Source organism: Typopeltis vanoorti, chromosome 18, assembly GCF_054136105.1.
Source record: "Typopeltis vanoorti isolate ZY-2024b chromosome 18, IOZ_Tvanoo_1.0, whole genome shotgun sequence".
Taxonomy (NCBI): Eukaryota; Metazoa; Arthropoda; class Arachnida; order Uropygi; family Thelyphonidae; genus Typopeltis; species Typopeltis vanoorti.
In genome coordinates this window covers 77378883-77404042 of record NC_143566.1, presented here as the reverse complement: position 1 = coordinate 77404042, position 25160 = coordinate 77378883, and the positions used below count along the sequence as shown (strand labels likewise).

At 35.9% G+C, this 25160-nt stretch overlaps 1 protein-coding gene across 1 annotated transcript in view; it reads right to left on the bottom strand.

Annotated features, from left to right (window-relative positions):
* Nucleotides 1–18396: 18396 nt before the first annotated feature.
* The window catches only part of Der-1 (derlin 1), a 93278-nt gene continuing 86514 nt past the window's right edge, over nt 18397–25160 (bottom strand). Inside the window, exon 8 of the mRNA XM_090408750.1 lies at nt 18397–18698. Within this exon, the coding sequence (XP_090264876.1) occupies nt 18581–18698 (118 nt within the window). The 3' untranslated portion in view covers nt 18397–18580. The remainder of the gene's footprint in view (nt 18699–25160) is intronic.

Below are 25160 nucleotides of genomic sequence, written 5' to 3'. Positions count from 1 at the left end.
CGCTACGCTAACAATTCCTGTTAGCGTAGCAAGTGCTAAAAGAAGTTTTTCCAAGCTTCAACTGATTAAAAATTATATGCGACCCAAGAAAGATTGATTGGTCTAGCAATCATATCGACAGAGGCATACATAGCTTATAATTTAATGTTTTTAAAAATTCAAGTTATAACTTTTTAAACAGTTAATATTATCATGTAATCGTTTTGCATTAATGTTTCACTTAAAATAAAAACAAAATAGCAATTGGAGATTTTCTTATATTTTTGTCTTATAATCCATCACAGGCGATATTTAATTGTTTGCCTCAGGGCTCGTCTAATCTGGCTACGGCCCAGTACCTTTCCTTAAATTCATTCACAGTAAATGCACTCACTATCCCTAAAGGCAAACTATTCCACTCACTCACTGCTCTCCTATTAACCAGAGTGTGAACTCCACATGCTCGCAATCTGTTCTCATAATCTAAATCCTATAATCCGGATATAATCTTCGTAACTCTTCTTTTCACCCTTTCCGCAGTTTTTTTTATCCCCTTGGAACCCGATAGACCAAATCTGTGCACAATAATCCAAGTGTGTCTTATGACCTCTTATCAAAGCCTTATAAAGAGGCAAAATGACTTCCGTATCCTTACATGTCAAGGTTCGCTTCAACATAGGGTCGGCACTGCCATACAAGCGAAACAAGCATCGCTTGGGGCAACAAAATATTGGGGGGGGGGCGCAGATTGATTCGAAAATATTTGGAATATCAACAATTTTACCATCGAGGGCGCCCCAAAGGCTCCACACCTGGGATGCAAAAATACCTTTGGCCGGGCCTGCGTTCAACATCGCAATTATCCTCTGAGTTGTATTTGCAACTTTTGCCATGTGACCTTTGAACTTCAAATACCTCTCCACCAATACGCCAAAATCTCTTGCCTCCTCAGTTTCCTGCTGCATAATTCCGCTAAAATATACTGCTGGAACTCTAATCATGCCAAAGTGCATAATTTTGCACTTACTACCATTAAACTGATTTTCGTTTACCCAAATTTCCAGCCTATTCAAATCATTTTGTAAGTGCTGAATATCAGCAGCATACCTGAACAATAATAATGGCCCAAGGACTGAACCCTGAGGTACAGCCACCTGTATTATAAATAATGTATTATATTATAAATAAATAAATAAATATATTTATTTATTTATTTTTACATTTATATATTTTTAATATATATAAGTAAAAATATATTTACATTTTAGGAATGGGGGATGGAGTGATACCAGTACAGTATGAAGCGCCTGTGGCAAGTGTCTAACTTGCACCCCTAACCCAAAAATTACAAAAATTAGGAAAAATTTAAATGCAACAAGTTAAATTTTGCTAAATGCAATATGTTAAATACTTACTATTAAACCTATCAAAATGAGTTGCAGTGTGTTGCAGAATTTGTGTGTCTAAAGCGGCGTATTGCCGAAATTTAAAAATATAATATAAAATAGAGGTCTTTTATATCTATTTATTTATTTTTATTTTTTACATTTTTTTTACGTTTTGCGCCCCAAACCTAGTTGCGCCCGTGGCGGGTACCTCTTTCGTCACGCCCTCGTTACGGCACTGAGTGATACCTCCGAAATGGAATGGAAAGACATTACGTGAAGTGCGTTGCCTGTAGGTATACGTTTGGAGTATGGGTTGATAGAAATTGTAAGTACCAGTAGGATGGAAACTGATACTATTACTATTAATAGTTTAGCTGACATTGGAAAATTGATCTGAGTATGTGGAGTGCATATTTACCAGTCTGTGATCAAATCTTTATATTTTTGTGCGGACATGAATTGCTGAATTTAATATAAAAATAGGTGCATTTTTTTTTTAAATAAAAATCATCAATGTGTTATTTCAGTTATGTAATGAACTGAATTAATATTACCAACCTGAACACTCAAAACATTTCAAATCGCATTTTCACTTATCGCTTTACTCAAAACCTTGGAAAGCTAACACATTAGTACAATATGTCCGGCTGAGAAAACTGCTCACAAAAGCAGCTACAGTGCCAAGATAAATAGTAGTGCCTTATGTTTCTCAGTATCACTATAAATAAGAACCAAATTTCCTTACTGATGTTAACTTTCAGCTCAAGAAGAAAAAAAAGTCGGTCATTTAAGGCTTCCGCCCTGAATGTTCTTTTCTAACCACCTCAGCCACGTACGTAAACATGATCACAGTCGTTATTATTCTCGCTGTAAAAGTATCATACTATGTTCATAACGCTCGATATTTCGATTCTAAATTTAACCACATAATTCACAAGCTCAAGAGCTGTTTCAAGGTTAACGATTTTAATCCTCATTTCTAGATGTTTATTATTTCCCAAGAAATAATAAATGAAAACTGATTTAAAAAAAAAAAAAACTTTTTATTAGTTATAAAAGCGTGAAAATATCAGTTGATAAAAATTAATCTAATTAAATGAAAATTCATAATTAAATAAAAAAAATCATTTAAATAATAAACGCTTTCATTTCAGTGACATGTTACGATTAACATGCCACCGAAATTATGGCTTTGCGGAAGTTAAGCAAATAAAAATCCTATTTCCGCACTTGTTGCTTACGAAGAATGTGAATTTCCTAATGTAACACGAAGTGGCAGTGATAGAGGCGCTTACCCTGCGAAAATAATTAGACTTAGCTGACTTATTCATCTTTTCAAAGCGAATAGTTACAAAACACCAGTGGCGCACCCAGAGGGGGGGGGGGGGATCTTCCCCTCACCCCAAAGAAAAATGAATAAAACACAAGAAAATTTCGCCAAAATCTTTTCCTAATTAAATTTCATATTTTTTTATTTATGTTGTGTCGTGTCTTCTATTTCTACATTAGCGACCATTGTAGATGCTCAGTCATAGGTCTTATGCGATGCGTAGTGCGTATTCTCAAATCGTCTACTCAAATCGGGTACCTCCCCCGCAAGATTAAACCTTGAGTGCGAAACTGCAAAACACTGTCGTCGAGAATCGTTTGTCTTTAGCTGCTTTTGTCAAAACCTACATCAAATAAGTCAGAAATGCAGATTTTGTTAACATAATTGTAATCATGTCAAAAGAGATGTCTGGAATATGTGGATGCTTGGAAAGCATTTTACGATAGAATAGAACTGTATATGAAAGATGGGCTGCATTTGAACATGGAAGGATACAGACATTTGAAGAGATTGTTCTTCTCTGGGTAAGAGAGAGAGAGAGAGAGAGAGAAAGAGAGAGCAAGGAAATTGAAGTTGCCAGACGGAGTAGCAGTACGGATGGATTCATGTGGAGGATAGTCGCTTGAAAGATAGGAGAATGCATAGACTACGACAGAGTCAGAACGGAAACGGATGGTCAATAAAAAGCGTAAAGGTAGTTGTAGGTCTGGAGGAGGGGTTTGAAGGCTACTCACTTCACGTACACCAATGTCTGAAACATTCCGAAGAAGAGAGAGCGAGAGAGAGAGAGCAAGGAAATTGAAGTTGCCAGACGGAGTAGCAGTAGGGATGGATTCTTGTGGAAGATAGTCGCTTGAGAGATAGGAGAATGCATAGTCTACGACAGACTCAGAAAGGAAACGGATGGTCAATGAAAAGCGTAAAGGTAGGTGTAGGTCTGGGGGGGGGGAGGCTTCTCACTTCATGTACACCAATGCCTGAAACATTCGGAACAAGAGAGAGAGAGAGAGAGAGAGAGAGAGAGAGCATAGAAATTGAAGTTTCCAGACCGAGTAGCAGTAGGGATGGATTCTTCTGGAGGATAGTCGCTTGAGAGATAGGAGAATGCATAGACTACGACAGAGTCAGAACGGAAACGGATGGTCAATAAAAAGTGTAAAGGTAGGTGTAGGTCTGGGGGGGGAAAGGCTACTCATTTCACTAGGTGATGGAATAGATGGTGAAGATAGCATGCATAAGCAAATAGAAGAAATGAATGGACGGAGGGTAATTATTATGGGGGATTTCAACTATGGTATAATATTGACTGGAAGGAGGTGAGGACACATGGGAGGAAGGAATTGGATTTTATGCGGTTATTAAGGGATAACTATCTGCGACAGCATGTAATGGAAAATACTAGGGGTCAGAGAGCTTGACCTAGTAATTACATCTGAGAATTTGGCTGTAACGAATATGACCACGTCGCCACCAATTGGCGAGAGTGATCATAGGGTCTTGACTTGGGAGGTGGCTAAAGGTGTGGAATTTACAATTAAGACAGGATACATGTGGAATTATCTGGCTGGAAAGTATGACAAGCTTGGGAGTTTGATTCGTTCAGTGCTATGGCATATACAACTGCAAGGACTAGAAGTTGATAGTGCATGGGAGGCAGTTAAGAAGTGTTTGCATGAAGCAATGGCTGACTGTATACCTAGAGTCCGAATAATAAATCAAGTAGGGGTTAAATGGATGAATAACACCATTAAGCTTGAGCTGCAAAAAAAGAAACAACTATGGAGGGAATTTAAGGAGAAAGGTGACCGGCAGGCACATGAACGGTATAAAGCGCAGGCCAGAATGGTGACGAGTGTGGTAAGAAAAGCAAAAAAGGATTACGAAAGAACATTGGCCATGCAGGCTAAAGAGAATCCTAAACAGTTTTTTCGATATGTTGCAAGTAAAAGGAAAAATGTATATGGCAGAATGATTTTAAAGAATGCCGATGGTAGGGAGGTAACTGAATCAGATGATATAGTTGAGTTACTAAGTGAGCACTTTGCAAGAATATATCATCCAGGTGGTGACATTGCAGAAATGAATGAAACAGTATATTATACGGGAATTATGGTGAATGAAGTGGAGATGAGTAGTCTATTGCATAACCTCAATATATCTGTGGGATTGAATGGTACACCAGCTCGTGTCGTACGAGAAGCGGTTAAAGAATTGTCAGTACCCTTGACCATATTGTTTAATTTGAGTCTTGGGTCTGCGTTAGTCCCGAGGGGGGGTGGAATGAGGGGAAAATAGTTCCACTGCATAAAGGAGGTTCCAAGACTGCTGTTGTAAATTACCGACCGATTAGCATATCAGGAATCGTTGTCAAGGTCTTGGAGAAATTAGTCAAGAAAAGAATACAGGATGGGATAGACGAAAATGGGATATTGTATGGGGGACAACATGGTTTTGTGAAGGGTAGATCATGCCTCAGTAACTTGCTCACGTTTTATAACACAGTGACGGCTGAACTTGATAAGGGTAATGGGTTTACAGTGATTCTACTGGACCTTGCCAAGGCCTTTGACATGATACCACATGGAACCCTAATCAGTAAACTGCATCATATGGAGATGGATATAGAGTTGGTGAGATGGATAGGAGGGTGGTTGAAGGAGAGATACCAGAGAGTGGTTGAAGGAGAGATACCAGAGAGTGGTTTATTCAGGAGTGGAGTCTAAAAGACGGCTTGTGACTAGTGGTGTGCCGCAGGGCTCTGTTTTTGGACCACTGCTTTTCAATTTGTTCATCAATGATATAGGAAAGGATCTGAGAGGAAGTGTTCACTTGTTTGCTGATGGTGCAAAGTTAGATAGAGTAATGTGAGTGCACAGGATGTCAAAATTTTACAGGATGATTTGGATAGTTTGGAGGACTAGGCTAGGAAAAATAGATGTCAATTTAAGGTAGCAAAGTGTAAGGTTATGCATTTTGGGGTGAAAAGAATAGCAGTAGTATATCAAATTGGTGGAACTGTACTCCAGGAGATTGATGAGGCCAGGGATTTGGGAGTGTTGGTGGATAGGGAATGGAAGTTTAGTGGGCACATTGCAAAAGTGGCTAAATAAGCTCATCAAATCACTTGGCTTCTGAAAAATACTTTAACATGCAGAGACAAACAAGTTATTGTTCCTCTGTATCGACCATGATAAGACCCCATCTGGACTACTGTGCTCAGATATGGGCGCCAGGGTTTCTTCATGATTGGGAGGAAGTGGAGAGAATTCAGAGACGAGTGATCAAGATGATAGCAGGTCTTTGGAATGAACCTTATGAGAATAGGTTGAAGATTTGTGGGTTGCAAAAATTGGTGGGCAGGCGGAAACGGGGTGATATGATTGAGACATTCAAATTACTGAAGGGTTTCTATGAGATTAATCCAGAAGATATTTTTGAAAATAGGACTGGTGGTGGGAGGTCTAGGGGCCATGCATGGAAGCTGGGTAAGAATGTGGTTAACAAGGGTGTTAAAGCTAGATTTTTTACTTGGAGAGTGGTGAATGAGTGGAATAAGCTGCCGGAGTCTGTTGTGGGTGCTACGACCGTGAATGAGTTCAAGGCAAGGTATGATAGATACTGTGTGAATGTCGAATAATAGTTGTTCTTGACATGATGTTAGGGCCTCCCTCGATGAGTCTGTCCACTCCTTGGAGTTTCCCGGGATTTTTTGATACGTTTTTTGATACATAAAAAACGTATTTTTTCAAGTTGTTCTAACAGGAGTGCCGTTGTTTATTGCAAGTGTGCATGCAAGCTCACGTGAACGCCAATATCGAATAACTGCAGCATGGCTACCTGGGATGTTATAACTGAAATTGTTGTTTAAGTGGACAGGGGGTCAGCAGGATTTCCCTTGATTCTACAATTTTTCTCTCAAACTCATCATCACAGCGAAAAATATTTTCTGATCTATCCCAGCAAACGGAGTGGCTTTGTTAATCATCATTAGGATTATTTGAAAAAAAAGAACATGACTGGATAACGCAACTGCATGAGATCTTTTGTAAGAGATGTCTCTCTTATGCTCTTCTATACGTTGTTCAATAGATTTGTTAGTTTGTTCAATATTGGCGTTCACCTGAGCCTGCACGCACACTTGCACGCATACATTGCACACTTGCAATAAACAATGGCACGCCTGTTAGAAATTGAAAAAATACAGCGTTTTTTATGTATCAATTATGTGTGGCAATTTTTACCTGTAATTTCCAGTTGTTTTAGATACTTCAATGTTTATTACTATTCTTTTCCTTTATGAATACCTGAGGAAGGCTGTTATAAGCCGAAACTAGTTGTATTATTCTCATTAAAATCTTTATAAGTTATCTCGGTTTTTTAAGTCATTAAATCTATGTTTTAAAATGTATCACAACAACCGAGTAAAAGCCTATGATCACACACACACACACACACGCGCGCGCGCGCGCGCGCGCGTAGAAAGTTTTTTACCTTGGGTATAATATATGTTAAGAAATATGTACGTATAAATTATTTTTTTCTTAATAATAATTCCATGCGTTAATGATGCATAGCCGAAAATTGCCATGTACTCCTTGAAGACCTTTCACGTACCTCCGGAGGTACGTGTACCACATTTTGAGAAACACTGACTTACACTAATATAGATAATATTTAAAGTGTTTCAGGTAATAATAAAAAAAGGCATTTTATACATTGCATTTTCTTTTTTTTAATGTAGTTTTATTAGCGATTATCATTTTATTTTTCAAATTTCTGTGGTTGTTTATGATGTCAGCACACTATTTTTCAGCGTCAAAAAATTAGCTCTTATTAAACCCACAGATTTAAAATCTTGTCTGTAAACATCATTGATGGTGAACTCGAAGTCATCAATAAAACTAGCCTTTCTGTGGAGGGATAACGACAAACAAGTGCTCCATCTCATAGGCCCAAATTTTAACAGGATTATTAACATACTATATCTGAAGTAGTTGCATGATCGAGTATTTGAACCACAGAGTTAAAAACACGAGTTTATGGGAAGGGGAAACAACATAGGCGATTGACTTTTATGAGCATCCGTAGCTGAGTCGGTATAGACGAAGCCCTTTGGTCGGAAAGACCTGGGTTCGATTCCCGTCCAAAACATGAGGAATCTTTATGTGATCTCTTTAGACTAAAGGTGAGTTAGCCGATTTCATACGGAGGTAGGGAAGTTTTTTCAAATGGAAACTGGGGTTTTTCGATCCCGAGAACAGACAAACCGAACCCGTGAACACACGCATCTACAGACATAGTATTAACCACCTTATCCTCGAAGCGGTCGCGGTTTCAAATCGCAATAGGACATGCCTAATACGAAGTAACGGGCCACAGGGGCTAATACGTGAAAGGAGGAGGAAGAGGGGGAGGATTGACGTTTATGCGTTAATCTCTTCGTACATCTTAGACCTAAAATTTAACCATGCATTTTAGATAAATAAAATACTTATTACAAGAATAATATGCAGTGCTTATAGACCTTTAATGCCCCTGCCGATATGGGCTCTCTTAATTATAATTTTAGGATAAAATGGTTAGTCTTATATATATATATATATATATATATATTGTGTAATCTCGTGACACGATTGGGGAATGAAGAACTCGAGTTTCTTGAAAGGAAAACCCTTCAACCCTTCCCATGAAGTTCGATAACTCACCTTCAGTTGAAAAGCTCTAATAAAGGTTCTTCACGTCCTAAAATAGTATTCGAACCGAGTTCTTTTCGGCTAAGGGACTTCATTGAAATCGACTGAGCTACGGAGGCTCCTTATCAGGCTAACTATTTGTCAAAATAAATTAATAAACAAGAAAGGGAGAGGGACACATCGAAAATTGTAGACGTTTCTAAGACTGAGGCCTGCTAGAAAATTTTGGAATTCGCTGCTCTATTTTATTAGTTATAAATTCATGATGACACATAAGATGCATAAATAATATTTCGTAAAAGAAAATAAACCGTAAATTTCTTTGAAATATTTATGTTTATTTCATATAAATTTCTTCCAATTATTATAACAATATTTTCTTTAGCATGACTTTGAGAAGTCGATGAAAGACCTTGCATCGTGCTGTGTTTTGTAGAACTGATAATTAAATCAGTAAAATACAGTATGTGTGCTTCTAGATTATGTTAAATCAAGAAAATATGCAAAGGATAATCATGCATTTATGAATCAATAAAATAACTGATTCAAAATAAGCAACTGTACTTACAGTTAGCACAAAACAGTTGATAAAAAGAATGGGTTAAAAAAAAAGCTGTTCGTCTTGGAAACGTAGGATAATGAAGACTGAAAATTCTGAAGAATTCTTTGATAGCGATGACCAAATAATTTTCTTACTTAACTTTGCATAATATTCAGTATAACAAAGTAACTACTGTATGCTTTAAAAACCAAATCAATACGCTATTTCTTCTCTATAAAGTGACATTGAAAATTCTATGACATTTTAATATAATCAACATGTTTTGTAAAAAAATATGATAACGCGGGTCAGAGTGACAGGAAGAGATAACAAAAAATGCTGATATAGAAATGAATGATACAGCCTGATAAGATGCGATACATTATTTTCGTTAGTTCAGCTAATTAACAAAGAAAAGTCATCTGTATTAAAACTTTACTTCAAGGAAGAATGCATTATACTGGAGATTGGCCGTCTGATAGATATAGCGAAATATCTATAGAGAAGCGATATCTCAGAAGAGGAAGGTCACATATTTTGGGTCACTGTTCATCTTGTTCATTTCTCATAGTTCTCCCAAACTATGAGGAATATAGAGGATGTGAGTTATCAACTGAGTGTTGCAAAGTTTAAGGGTTTGAAATTTGGGAAGCAAAGATGGGATGTAGAGTGCACAATTGGTGGAAATATCTTGGAAGAGGTAGAGAAGGAGAGAGAGGGAGATCTAGGAATGATTCTGGACAAGGATTTAAAATTTCGGGGACATAATGCTAAAATTGAGAGAACAGCACAGCAGATAAAAGGAGTGATGTAGAGTGCACTGAATTGTAGAAGTAAGAATGTTAAGGCTCTCTTGTATAAGGCTTTGATCAGGTAATATACAATATAAATACAATTTTCTCAATCTGTCGCAATCAAAACATGGGTGGGGAGATATGTTCGAAACATATGATATTAGGGAGTTATTATCAGATTAATGTGGAAGAAGTTTTGAATAGAATGGAGAAGACATGGGGAGACCAAAATGTCACCCAGGAAGCTGTATAAGGAGGATGAAAGCAAGGGGATGAGGAGAAGGTTTTTTGCATGGAGAGTGGTGAGTGATTAGAATGCATTGCCCGAGATGTGGTAGAGCAGAGACGGTGAATATATTGAAGGCGCGGTATGAAAAATTGTATGTATGTATGCGTGACAGTGGGACCTTCTAGATGAGTCTTTTGACTCCATGGAGGTTTAATAATAGTAATAATAATAATAATAATGATTACCGATGATGGGATGTCACACACATTTTTAATTATATCTGAATTTGTTCTAGAGACTAAATCCTAGCTCCTCAAACAAACTAAGCAATATCCATACCCTTTTAACCGGAGTGAAACGTTTCAGCTTTTTAGAACGTAAGGCATATCGCTATAAAGAAGATCACAGCAAATATTTCGGATTCACCCAAAACATTGGGATTAATATATTCAAACCAGGATTTAAAATTCACATAATATGCAATAGTTATATAATGATTTTTTTATTTTATTTACTGATGAATTTGGTTTTAGAACAGTTAAAAAGAAGGAAAAAATTCCTCTAGTTGGCGACTAAAAGAAACTTTTTCCTAGACTTTTTTTAGTCGGTTCAAGAGCTAGTCGATCTTTGGCGGGAGAAAGGAGGTTTCCTCTACTAGAGACTTGCATTTTTGCTTGGCAACCCAGAAAAATCGACCGTCGAACTCACTATTTCACACAATAACCCTAATTATGGTTCAGGATATGGTAGCGGTTTACTACCGTACATCGACAGCCATTTCGTTTAGGATTAAAGGTGAAGAGTAGCTGCCTATCCATTTCTACTCTCTTGGAGAAATAAAATGTGTTAGAGGATTTTAAAAAAATAAAATAAAATAAATAAGAAATAATGGACCATTCAGTGAAAGTGTTTGTACTGAGTATAAAAAAGAAAAAAAAAACAAGAACGAAAGAAAAATATATATCATATAAAGATTTAAATTTTAAGGATGGGCAACTCCCTTAACATGAAATCATATTCTTGATATCCTAGAGCTAGAGTTAGCGTGATCTGTGCATTGGTATTCAAAAAAAAATGACTTCTTTATCATCTTTATAATGTGTGAAATGTTAGAGTCTGTCGTAAACTGTCACAAATGATGCAAAAAAATAATTTATGATTAAAAACTGTTGGAGGTGAAGAAACTTAAAAAATTTCTTTGGTAAAGTATGTTTAGTTGTACATTAAGCGAAAACTTTTGCAGTTGTGTTGTTTACAGTTGTTTTACACGTTTCGAAACTGATATATAATCATCTTTTGAACGTTAACGTCTTTGCGTTATCCAGAAATTTTCGTCATTGAAAAGCTTTACATTACGGAATTGTTACGTTACGTCACAGAAATAAGAGAAACTTATAATAAAAACGTTTTTGACGCCTTCAGCGATGCAAAAAAAAAAAAAAAAACTTAGAAAAATTCTAAATATAAATATGCAATAGGATACATCATGTACCTTGGTAGAATTTTTTAAACAGGTGCTAGATCACATACCAGAAGAATATCACAGAAAATAATTAAAACTCTGGGTGATCTAGATTATGTAGGGCTAATAGAACTATTTCTAACGCATAACACACACATTATATATATATATATATATATATATATTCGATTCTCGTCAGCGACGTGAGGAACTTAAGGATCTTCCTCAGCCAGAGCCAAGTTAGCCGGTCTAGGGCGTGGACAGCAGGATTTTTTTCTACCAGTTTATCTGGGGAGGTTTCATCCCGCAAGCAGGCAAACTGGCCCAATGAACACACAGGATACAGTCATAGGTTATAGTATAGTACGACAATGGCAACGGGAAACTCCCAGAAACTCGGGGTTCCTCCTTGTGGAAAACAAGCAGATCAGCGTGAGAGAGAAAATAAGCGATATCAAATGCAAATACAGGAAGTATATAATAATACTCTTTTCACTGCTCCAGTAACTTCACTTTGCAAATGACGCTCAGTTATTCATGAAAGTTATTAATCACACCTAGTGAATATATAAACATTCACTCCCCAATCAACTTGCTTTGTTTATTAGCAGTCGTTAAGTAAATAAATAAACTAAATTCGCTAACGCCTTTTATTCTCAAAAGAAATTAAATGAAAACTCCTTTAGTCCCAACTAGCTTTTGGAAATCGATAGGCAGCTTGGCCATCAATGATAGCCTAATCTTATGACTATCAGTGATCATGGAATCAAAGTGAGAATGTGAAAATACCATCATCATCTCATGATCCTAGATTCCTAACTCATATTGTTGTCTGAAACAATAAGTTTTTTAGCTCTACTGTCGATATTTCTGAGTTAAAAACCTTATTTGTCTGCACCAGAGATTGACTAACTGGAGAGCTTGTTGAAAAAAAAGATCTAAATTTTTTTTTTTTCAGCAGCTTAATAAATTCGAACTTATACTGGTCTTTCATCTTGTAGTTTAGTTTAGCATTATGCCACAATTCTATGCAAATCGTTAATATACAAAATAATCAGAATTAAAGTATCCTTGTTTTAGGCTTTGTGGAATGCCACCCAATGATCCGAATGCTGCAAAACTCTGCAGAAATACATCGAGTCATGTGGAAGCGATCAATTAACAACTATGGGTTCAACGCCAATAGGTGTCTGATGCCATCTTGATATGATTCTCCCATTGGATTGTTTTGTGCAAGATGACTCAGTTTGTGTACAGAATTTCCGCACCATCGCTCCATTTTCTGTTTGGTCTTCTTTTTGTTCTTTCCTTCAATCATCCCAAACAGCAAGTTTTTAATTTCCTGTCATCGTTCATTCTACATATATGGCCGAATAGACAGTTTCCTTTTATTTTCTGAATCAGGTCTTCTTTTGGCTGTATTCGTCTATAAATTTCCTCATTGTTCATTTTCGATCCAGCTTGTTCTCAAATGCTAATATTTTCCTTTCATTCCCTCAGGAGTACCCAGACCTCATATCCATAGAGCATGCTGCTGAAGATACAAGTGTCCACAATATGCAGATTAGTGCATATCTTTATAGTTCCCCTCTCATATTTTGTCCATGACTTAATATTGCTGTTGCTCTGGCTATTCTGATTTTTAACCTTTTTTTTGGGTCCAAGTCGTGCAACATCCAAGGCAAGATATGTGGCATTCCACATTTTTCATTTGAAATCCTTCTATGGTAACTTTGTTCAGTAACTCTTGTTTTCCGAATATTTTTTTTTTCTCAAAATTGACATTTAGCCCGTCTTTTCCTTCTACATATAGCCTTTGCAGTGTCCATTCCAGCCTTGCTACATCTTCAATCAGGACGATGTCATCTGCAAAGCAGAGGTACTTTGTTCTCATGCCATTTATTGAAATGCCTCCACCTTCTTTAATCTTATCTACTTCCCAGATGTATGATGAAGATGATTGGTGATATTGGGTCCCCTCGCAGAAGCGATATATGAAAAAAAAAAATGTTTCAAACTTCACCACCAGTGATGTAGCAAACATCAAATGGATGGAACTTGCATATCGCAAAACGCTGCAGGTGTCAGGTAAAAAGGTTTCAAAACATGGACATGGGATTTTTCCCCTTATTCTTGTTTATACTGTCCAGTCATGGCACTAACTTTTTCCCCAACATGCTTTGCTGTACTACCTAAGAAATTGCAATGCTGTTGCTGCACACTGCAGATTTCATCACATGAACAAATGTCAATGAGATCCACCATATCCATGTACTGTTAAGAATGTCGTTTTGAAGAAAAGGGACAGTTGGGAGTTACACTTGGCAGAGGTCGTAAATCAATTCACAAGCAAATGAACTTGCTATTGCTGTTGTGGAGCAGGCCATGAATAATGTTGGTTCCTGCAGTGCACATGCTGTATAAAGACACATGGATGTGACTTATATAACTGTCTGGAAAATTCTATGAAAGATTCTGTATTTTTACCCACTCGAGATAACCGACACAAGAATTGAGGGTTGACAGCTTCATTTATAATCGGACCATTCTTTGAAGACATGTGACCTGCTCAGTTACTGCTGAGAGGTAATGCGATATAACCTATTTTATTTACCACAGTTACAGCAGTGCCTGTCCACGGATTGTCATGCAGGATTGGACCCCTCCACACATCTCATTATGTGGATGTTGCTCTCAGCAGTTTTTTCAGATGTTGACGTTTCCACAAGAACATAACTGTTTTGTGAGATCCTGTGAATCCGAAACACTTTTGAATAAAGAAGGGTGACATTTTCCCTATTGAGTTTTTACCTGGTTAAAGAGAAAGCCTGGTACATTTATACTGGCATCATGCCTTTTGTTTCTTATTTCTGTTGTCAAACGATGCATCAATATTATCAGTACCTTGTTAGCACCTTTGAAGTAATTAAGGATGAAGAATTCATGTATAAGATTTTGTCTGGTGCCAGAGGGGAGCCCACAGAGCCATAGAATGGGAGCCCACCAACAGGCAAGTGATGACTCTGCTTGGGAGTGGAATACCAGGACTACTCTGAATGCTAAAGCAGCACCACAGATAGCCATGAGCTCTGTCCCCAGTCCATAGAGTAGGAGCTTACTAAAACATTGATGATCCTTGCAGAAGTCAACTAGCTGATCAACAGTGGCCGGGCCATCCAAGAGGGCCTGTCTTGCAAAAGTAGCATAAGACTACCAAGCTCCCCTTTCCAGATATTCACGTACTGCATTACCTGAAAAACAAGGTGGCAGGGCATTGGATCCCAGTTATGGTGGTCTGGAAGAAAGGATTTTGTAAAAGAAAAGAACTCAGTAGAAATTAAAACACTGTTTATTTTTGAAATAAAACTTTAATTTCAACATTCTAAAATGTTATTTTACTTGCTTTTCTGTTAGCAAAATCGTCGATGACATTGGTGGTCTATTCCATAGTAATGTAATTCTTAATCAAATTTTATTTAGAAAAATTCCTCTCACAACTAGCAAAACGTACAGCAATTGTGAGGAAAATTCGCAGTAGTATTACAATATTTGGAACCGAGTTCTGAAGACTGTATTTCAGAATTAACTGCAAAAGTTCAAAAAGGTCCACCTGGGGTGGACTGCCCTTCTGCCACCCCCTAGCTACACCACGGGCAAGTACCATCGATTGGAGGTCTACTTCACCACAGACAGGCATCCCACAAGAAGGGACTAAATGGGTTTATACAAAATATCAGTAGATGTTTGCCATTGGTATGGGTGTCATGGACTCAATTAAATCTCATCAACATCCTGCTATGTACGCCAGATGTACAGGATATGATAGCACTGCACAAAAAATTTACATCATTACCAACTTCCTATCTACAATTTTCCTCCAAATCAGTCTGTTACCTGTCAAGACTCCAACATTACCTGATCTTATATTTCTATCTTCTAAGGCACTTTTTACTGTACCAATCCACCTATATCTCAGTCTTCGTCTACCAACCTGGCAGAGAACACTTGTTTTGCTAATCTTTCCTCACACATTACGTTAAAGTGACCATACGACCCGAGATTAGCTCTGCTAATGCATTCCTAGATGCTGACAACGTCAAGTTCTTTCCTAATATCCTCATTTTTAATGATATTGCCATTGATGCCATCTGTTCATGCCCCTAATCTTTCTCAGGACTCTCATATCTGTGGCCTCTAGTCTTTGGTCAAGTGTTTTAATTCTAACCCAGCTCTCAGATCCATAAGTTAAAATTGGTTTGAACACTGTCTCGTATACAGCTAATTTGACAAATTTCTCTTATTCCACATAAATTTATTGACTTCCTACCATACCAGATTTGTTGATTCTGTTGTCTATTTCCATATTTAATTTACCATCTTCACTAAAAATCAAGCCAAAGTAGCTGAAATGTTTCGCTTGTACTATAGGTTCGCCATTAACAATGCAGTTGATATTTTCAATATTTCTACCTATTTTCATTGTCTTGTTATTGCTGACCTTCATACCTATTACAACAGTTATTCAATTTAGTCAGCGAATCTTGCAGACTTTTGGCAGATTTATTTAGATGAATGTAAAGAGCTGACATTAACATCTCCAATTTTGATATCAGGTTTAATACCACTTTCATTCGTAATGTGATCCATATAGATGAGTAACAGAGGGGATAATGAACACCCTTCTCTCACACCAGATTTAACATTAAACCATCTTCCTGTACTTCCTTCAATTCTAACTGCTGACTTACAACTCAAAGACTAAGTAATGCTTAATATAATGTCCCATTGACACCATATAACTGTAGCATATTGAATAGCTTCTCTCTTGGTACCTTGTCATATGCCTTTTCCAGATCTATAAAACTTAAATACAGATCTTTGTTATATTCCCATGATTTCTCAACATTTGTCGTAAAGTGAAGATCTGATCCTGACAGCCTCTATCTGACCTGAATCCAGCTTGCTCCTCACCAAGCTTTCCTTCCACAATCCCTCTCAACTGTTTCTGAAGTATATTTGCATAAATCTTACCAGGAACACTCAGCAGAGAAATACCTCTAATTCTTACATTGTTTTATTGCCGTTTTTATATATAGGTACTATGAGAGCTCTACTCCAATCATCCAGAATTTGTCCCTCTATCCAGCCTTCTGAACTATGCAGTGCAGCCACTAAGATTTTTATACCTCCATAGTTGAGCATTTCTGGTCGAATATCATCTACCTTTGCTGCCTTTCAGGTTTTTGATGGCTTTTTCTACTTCAAGTATGGTTATGTATTCCAGACTGCATACCTGTTGAGTTTTTTTAGCACTGTGCTATCACTGCTCGTTTCACTTAGCAATTTTTCAAAGTAATTGCTCCATACTTCAAGGTTATCTTTTTCTCTAGTTTTCATGTCACCTTTATCATCTCTAATTCCTTTTACAGCACACTTTCCTAAATTTCTGAGCTTCTTCAACAACCTCCAGAATATCTTGCCATCTTCTTGATATTTATTTTCTATATCAACGTCTTCTCATGACTTTTGTTTAGCTAGTTTTACACAGTATTTAGCTTTCTTACATTTGTCTCTGTATTCTCTAAGAGCACAAGATGACTTATCTGCCAGGAATTTTTGATATGCTTTCTTCTTTTCCTTCACTGCCTCTTTAACTTCCTGTATCCACCATGGAGTTCTGATTTTTCTATCCTTGCAGACAACCTCACCACTTGCCTCTCTGGCTGAATCAATCAGTGTTTTCTTAAGGGCTTGCCACTGAATCTCCAAGTTTTGGTTCCTGTTCTCAAACTATTTCATTTTTTCTTCAATAATGTTTGTGTATTTCAGTCTACAGTTGATATCTAAGAGCTGCTCAACTTTTATTCGCTTTAAATTAAATCGCAATTACATTAATTCATGAAAATTTTCTTTGCTATAAGTGGATTCATTATAATTGACATTTTTGTACCTCTATTTATGAGGACTGTCTATATATATCATACTTGAAAAGGCTGCTCATAAATTATATTCTTTTCAGCCATATATAAACATGCACAAGTATCAATAGCATAAGCAGAAAAAAATTATATGCAAATTATCTTCATTATCAAATTCCTGATATGGTACCTTCAAGAGATGCACAGGATACTTTGATAGCACTAAATGATTAAGTTTACATTATAACTAGAGTTAAATGTTTTGAATTAATAACAAAGCAACTACATTACAAGGCAGTGTATTATCTGTTAACTGTGTGCATTCTCCTTGGCTTGTTCCTGTTTTGCAAAATGAAAAACAAGTTTCTGATAGGAAAAACCTTATCACCCTCAATATGAGACTCGCTCGTCGTCGTCATCATCAGCTGAAAAACCACAAATAATCCTGGTATTCTATAGAATTATTACATTTATACATTTTTATCTCTCTCATGTTTTTTTCTTTTTTTTAAACTGTTAATCCTATTCACACAATATTATTACCCTATAGCAGCACATTAAGTACTGTAGGTCAGATGGTATGAGAAAGAAACTCATTTTAAAGATCAAATGGCACTTCAAGTGGTGGTGATCTCAGGTTACAAAAATTTCCTATCATTTAGACTTTCAGAATCTTTACTATGAAACCACAGTATTTTTAGGTGGAAAGCACAGATGATGATATCCCATTCAACCAATCACATAAGCAAAATATGATTACAAGCTAAAGATATAAATAAAATACTTAATTTAGCACTTGTGGTTTCTCATATATGAAGCACCGAAAACAGTATAGATATTTTTCAGAAATAAGTATCAATATTAATTTTATACTACTGAATGCAAGGCTTATATGACAACATTGTCAGGGAAATTTTAAAATAAAGCTTTTATTACATTTTCATAAATGTTTTGAATATTTGCCAGTATGAATGATGATGCAGTTACTAAGTACAATTTAACAGATTTTACAAGTGTATAATGTAATGACCTATTTTTTTTTTTTCCAATTTACACATGATATAACCATAAAATAATAATTTATTATTTAACTGTGACATCTGAGTATGTTTTCATATCAAATGGTTAAGATATTAATAGACTTATTATTCAACAAAACATTTTTACAAATATTTCTTCTTTTTAGCAAATACCATGTAATTATACATAAGTTCTTTTATTTTTTAAACAGACAACATTTACACAACTAAGTTCCTCCAAGGACAAATCCTCGACCCCAGTTATGCCTTCCTTGTTCAGGTTGTGCCCGTCCAAATGCAGGAGGTTGGCCACCAAAGCCACCACTACTTGGAAAGAACCGCTGCCTATTTTATATATAATGTTATATATTAAAATTGCTTAATCCATTTATGCCATTATTGAATTTTATATTTCTGATAATTTTATACCTTGCAATTGTTATGAAGAGTAACTAAGTAAAATACAAATACCACATTTTTGCACATGCTATGTACCTTCATGTATAGCATATAGAACACCCTGATTTCAGAAGATAAAATTTGAGAACATTATATGGTATTTAAAAAATATAAATAAAATAAAATAATTTAATAAATATAAATAAAAGATTAAACCTACATGCATTAAATTTCAAGAGTACATGGTACTAACCTCTAATCTTCACCACTACTCTAGTGCTCAGTTGGTATTCCAACTTAGACCACATGACAGTCATAATTGTGTGTTCTATAGGGTGATTTGTGGGATTTGCAAAAAATAAAAAAAATAAAAAAAAAAACATATGGTGAAAGTTTTTACTTTCACCATGTGGAGTATCATATGATATTATACTGGCTAACTCATATTCAAATAAAAATAGCTTGTAAAGATTCCTCGTAATCCTAGAACCAACCGAAGAACATAGTGTCGTGTCATGTAATCTGTGCAATGCACTCAAAATCATGAGCAGAATGACTATTATGTTCCTTGTTTCAAACAGCATAATTTCAGTACATCAGAAATGTAGCATTCATTGATATGTAATTTTTCCTTCAGATAAAAATAACAAAAATCTATTATAAATCAATTGAGGTCCATAAATTCTTAATTGAATAAAATACGAACATTAGGCAAAGGAATCTCCACACTAAAATAAGCAATCACTAATTCGACCAGTGCTTTTAATCATCATCAGTTCCTGATATGTAACTTCATGAGGTATATATACAGGATGGCATGATAAGCTTTACATAATTAAGTTTTTGTAAGAAACTTAATTATGTAGTGCTAGTTCTGGTCTGCTACAGACTAGGATCATTGGAAGAGGGCAATCAGCAGAAAAATACACACATGGCTTTTCAGCCCTTAGTTGCCTTTGCTGTAATCCAAAAAGACTGCAAAGTGCATAAACAGATAAATCTTATGGATGCAAGGAGGACTGTCGTTATGGACAATTTAAACTAGGATACAAACTGGAGAGTGAAGAAAACATGCAAGATGAGGGAAAATGAATTTAAAGAATTACTCAGGAATAACTACTTTAAGTAGTGTGTGATGAAAGGGATTCATAATCACTGGATCTAGAACACTGATAATCTGTCTATAAATGAGTTGCCCATTATGCCTCCAACTGATGAGAGTGACTATGCAGTTTTGACAGGGTTGAGGACAAGCTTTTGCCCAAGTGGCACATATGTGGAACTATCCATTCATCCATCCATCACAGGCACTTAAGCACCCATAGTATCCTTGAATTTCTTAACTGTAATACGAGGATAAGGCAATTATCCCTATGCCTCCAAGTATTCTTGTCTGTAAATTGCATGTTCTACTGGTTGGTTTGCCTGTTCTGAAAAACCAGAGTTTTCGGGAGAAAAACCCTCTACCTCCTTATGAGACCAGCTAATTAACCTTTAGTCGAAAATGTCCAGATAAAGGTTCCTCACATCATAGACAGGAATCGAACCCAGGTCTTTCCGACCAAAGGGTTTGTCTATACTGACTGAGTTACAGAAGCTCTGTGGAACTATAAGGTAGGGTATTATAATTTGAGAAGGTAGCTTGAGGCAATGCCTCAGCATGAGAAACTGCATGGTAGAGGAATCAACAGTGCTTCAGTCAAAGGATGCCTAAAGAAAGCTACATTAATCACACAGTAGTTAAATATATGAGTAACAATTAAATAATGCTGAAAGTTTGTCACTTTATTATAAATTAAAGGAGCCAAAAAATTATATTCTTGTTTAATCCTTTATCCGAGTATAAGCAAACAAAGTTTTTGCATGAAGTATCCCCACAAATAGGCTACTTGTATATAAAGACTAGTGACTTTAGAGAGAGAGAGAGAATGACCAAGAATGAAGTATTCTTGGTCATTCTCTCTCTCCCTACTGCTCTGGCTCCCACTGATGAGACCTCAATAAAGGGTTGAAACCTGTTGGGTAGTATGCTTCTTATAATGCACAGCATTATACACACCCAAAAGGATGTGTGCTTTGCATTATGGAATACTAAGACAATTAATGTGAAATATCTTCATGACTAGGCTATATACAAGTAGTCTAGTCATGGAGATACTTCACACACACAAGCTTGTTTATTCACACTTGGATAAAGGATTGAACAATATAAATTCTTAGCAAATTTAATTTAACTTTAAAGCAAGTGCTGCATTAAAAAGGATAAGACAGAACCAATGTCATAGGAGAAGAAATGATGACACTTTGGAATGCTATAAAGAGCAAAGTAAGAGAGTTACAACCTCATCAATCTGAATCATCAAAATCTGATGATTCAGATTTTGAAAAGTTAACTAAACAAGTCAAAGAAATCTATAAGAATTTTATCCCTATGTAGCAAGCAAAAGAGGAAATGATCATGGAATAATAACCTTAGTGCATATTAATGGTAGAAAAGTGGCAGATATACAAGAAATTATTGTAATTCTAGATACTAGACCCTCCCGCGATGAGTCTTCGGACTCCTTGGAGGTATCACGAATAATAATAATATGGCAGCTAGATTGGATAACATATTGGCATGAGCAATGAAAGAATGTGTAATAACCCACTTAAAAACCTAGCAATACCCAAGGCCTAGTTGTTCAACTTGAGTCTCAGACACATGAAAGAATCCTAATGAATGGAAGGAGAGCAAGATAATTCCATTACATTAGGGTGGAGCTAAGACTGCAGAGGAACCATTGACAGCCTTTGTGAATCTTCTCTAGACCCTTTCCAACATATCCTTGTCACCAAGAAAACCTAGCGACCAGATCTTTGCACAATAATCCATGAGACCTTGATCAGGCCTCATATGGATTATTGTGCTACATGATTTATCTCATTTCAAATAATTTTTGCCAATTAAACAAAAGTTACATGGAAGTAATATTTGTAACTTGAGTATACAAGTTAGTTAAGCTACTCTGAATGGCAAATCACCGACTCTTTAAAATTTTATACATATTTTTCACTTGTGATACTGACACTTATTTCAATTTTCCTGTATATTCATGTATTCTGAACTAGTATCAAAATGTCATATCAACAGACAATTAATGAGAACCTTTTTCTTACATATTTTCTCCATGTGAATTTATGCTACTTTGTTGGAAGATAGCATTAATAATGACTAGTCTATGCTCTGAACAAAAAATCCAGCAGGTATTTACCATTATTACTATTATTATCTAGGGATCACTTACAGGATAAACCCAAATAACTAGAAGGAGACATCCACATCACCTTTAAAGGAATGCAGAGAACTAACTGGGACTTCTGACCTAATGTCCAATCCTCACCTTCACATGGTGCATCCTGCTAGTAGGTAATCACTGGGTACCAAACAAATGAGGATGAGATGGCAACCTCGGACTTAGTCAACCAAATTGTGCTTTCTACTGGATTAAACTACAAATACGTATATGATGAGAATTTCTTATAGCTGGGGCATCACCCAATTAAGCAAGGGCCCCAAATGTTCATTTACATAAGGGAACAAGGCAATCTGAAAAGTCAGCAACTGGAACAAACTCCAACTCACATCTAGAAGAAGACCAATACAATAATGTCAAAGGAAGCGAAGACAGGAACCATCAATATAAGTGTTAATATAATGGTGGGTACTACCATTAATACTTATACCAGTATAAGTATAAGTATTAATGGAAAGGAAATCAAACTTGTAAATAACTGGAAAAGTACCACATGAACGTAATTGACATGACTAAAACGCAGAAGACAAAAACAGGTGAGATTTTATTAAATAATAAGTATAGGATGTTATATTAAGGAAACAATCAAGGAAAGGACGGAGCAGCAATAGCATTTCAACTGCACACATGAAAGTAAACTTCTTGATTGTAAGGCACTTTCAAGTAGAGTTATGTGGGCAAACTTCAAAATGTGGAAAATGAAAAATGAATTATTTTGTGCCTATGGTCCCAAAGAAGGCTTTCCTAAGGAAGAGGTTGAGAAATTTTGTCATTAGAGCTGGCAGCTAACAAAGAAAATGGAAAAAAGTAGTCCTTGTTGGAGATCTAAACAGCAGAGTAATAAATGAATCACACCAGGCATATACAAACGTTTTGGGAAATTTAGGAGAAAAGAGAAAAACTAATAATGGTGGGTACTACCAAGTCAATTTCTGGTTAGGATATGGATTACACATTACTAATACTGTGTTCTAACATAAAGATGTCCATAAGTTCCTTTGGAGAGAAGATGCAAGAAATAAATAAAATAAATAAATAAATAAAAAAAAAAAAAAAAGCCCACTGACTATGCCATTTGTACACAATGATATTTTCATGCAGTTTCAGGATACAAGAGTATATAGAGGATTTGAAATTGGAAGTGATCATTACTTAGTTTTAAGTAGGATAAAAATGAATATAACATTGAAAATAAGTGTTTTGAGGCTTTAGAGAAAGCAACTGACATAATGAAAAAAAGAAAAACTGGTCCTTGTTCAATATAAGGATCTAAATAGCAGAGTAGAGAATGATTGTCAGACATACAGAAATATTTTGGGAAAATTTGGAAAAAAGAGCAAAGCTAATAATAATAGCAAATGCCTGTTGGATTTAATAACTAATATTTAAGGAATTGACAGCGTATACTGGAAATATAGATTAAATAAACTTTAATATACACTTTCCGATATTTCGGTGAACGTCACGTTGCCATCTTCTTGGGAACTTACTAAAAAGACACGTGCACACAAGTACTAATACAACAAATGAGGATTAATACCACTTTCCTTCACATTATGAAGGAAAGTGGTATTAAACATGATATCAAAATTGGAGATGTTAATGTCAGCTCTTTGCTTTATGCAGATGATGTTATACTTCTAAATAAATCTGCTACAAGTCTGCAAGATTCTCTGACTAAATTGAATAGCTGTTGTAACAGATATGGTATGAAAGTCAGCAATAAAAAGACAAAGACAATGAAAATAGGCAGAATCATTGAAATTGTTAACTGTGTTCTGAATGGAGAACCTGTGGAACAAGTGAAACATTTCAGCTACTTAGGCACGATTGTTACTGAAGATGGTAAATTAAATATAGAAATAGACAACAGAATCAGCAAAGCTGCTATGGTGGGAAGTCAATTGAATAAATTCATTTGGAATAAGAGAGAAATTAGTCGGAACACTAAATTAGCTGTATACAAGACAGTGTTCAAACCAGTTTTAACTTATGGATCTGAGAGCTGGGTCAGAAGTAAAACACTTGACCAAAGACTAGAGATCACAGATATGAGAGTTCTGAGAAAGATTATAGGTGTGAACAGATGGCATCAATGGCAATATCATATTAAAAACGAGGATATTAGGAAAGAACTTGACAATGTCAAGTTTTCCTAATATCCAGGAATACGTTAGTAGAGCTAATCTCAGGTGATATGGTCACTTAAACAAAATGGGCAAGGAAAGATTAGCAAAACAAGTGTTCTCTGCCAGGTTGGCAGCAAAACGACCCAGAGGAAGACCAAGATATAGGTGGATTGATATGGTACAAAGTGCCTTAGACGATAGAAATATAAGATCTGATAATGTTGGAGTCTTGACAAGTAACAGACTGATTTGGAGGAAAATTGTAGATAGGAAGTTAGTAATGATGTAATTTTTTTCATGTAGTACTATCATATCCTGTACACCCTTTGAGGGTACATGGTAGGAATTTGATGATGATGAAGTTAGTTCTATTGCCTTAAAACATTCTAACATATTGTGTCTGTATATTACCAAACCTATGTCACCCTATTACATTTCAATAAGCAATAAATAACAGGGGTCACTTACACTGGGAATAAATAATTGCTAAAAGAATTTTTTTTTTTTTGTGTCTAGTTTCAAGTCTCAGTGGAAACAGTTAAAGACACAAAATATTACAGAATAGTAACTGAAAATGAAAATAAAGTTGTTATATAATACATGATATCCACTGCAATGGCACAGCTTCAGCTCTAATAACTGTTAGAATTCAAGGAAAATACAATGAAATTATTATCAATTAATAAATTATTTAACAGAATCATGAGAATTACGAAGTACAATAACGTCTCAAAACTGGGAAGACGTAAGAGAATCAATTTTGGTCAGGTTAGGATGATGAATATGAGCTTCTCAGCTTTCTTCATATAATATTTCTCTTAAAAATTGGCTCCTGAGTAAAACCTTAGTCTTATTCCAATGAATCCTGTATCTAGTAGATATGGCATGACTGGAAAGACCCAACTTATCAGAATTATAAAGCTGAATGTAATATCCTCATGTTGTTCTAGATCAGGCATGGGCAACCTTTCCTAGTTCAGGGG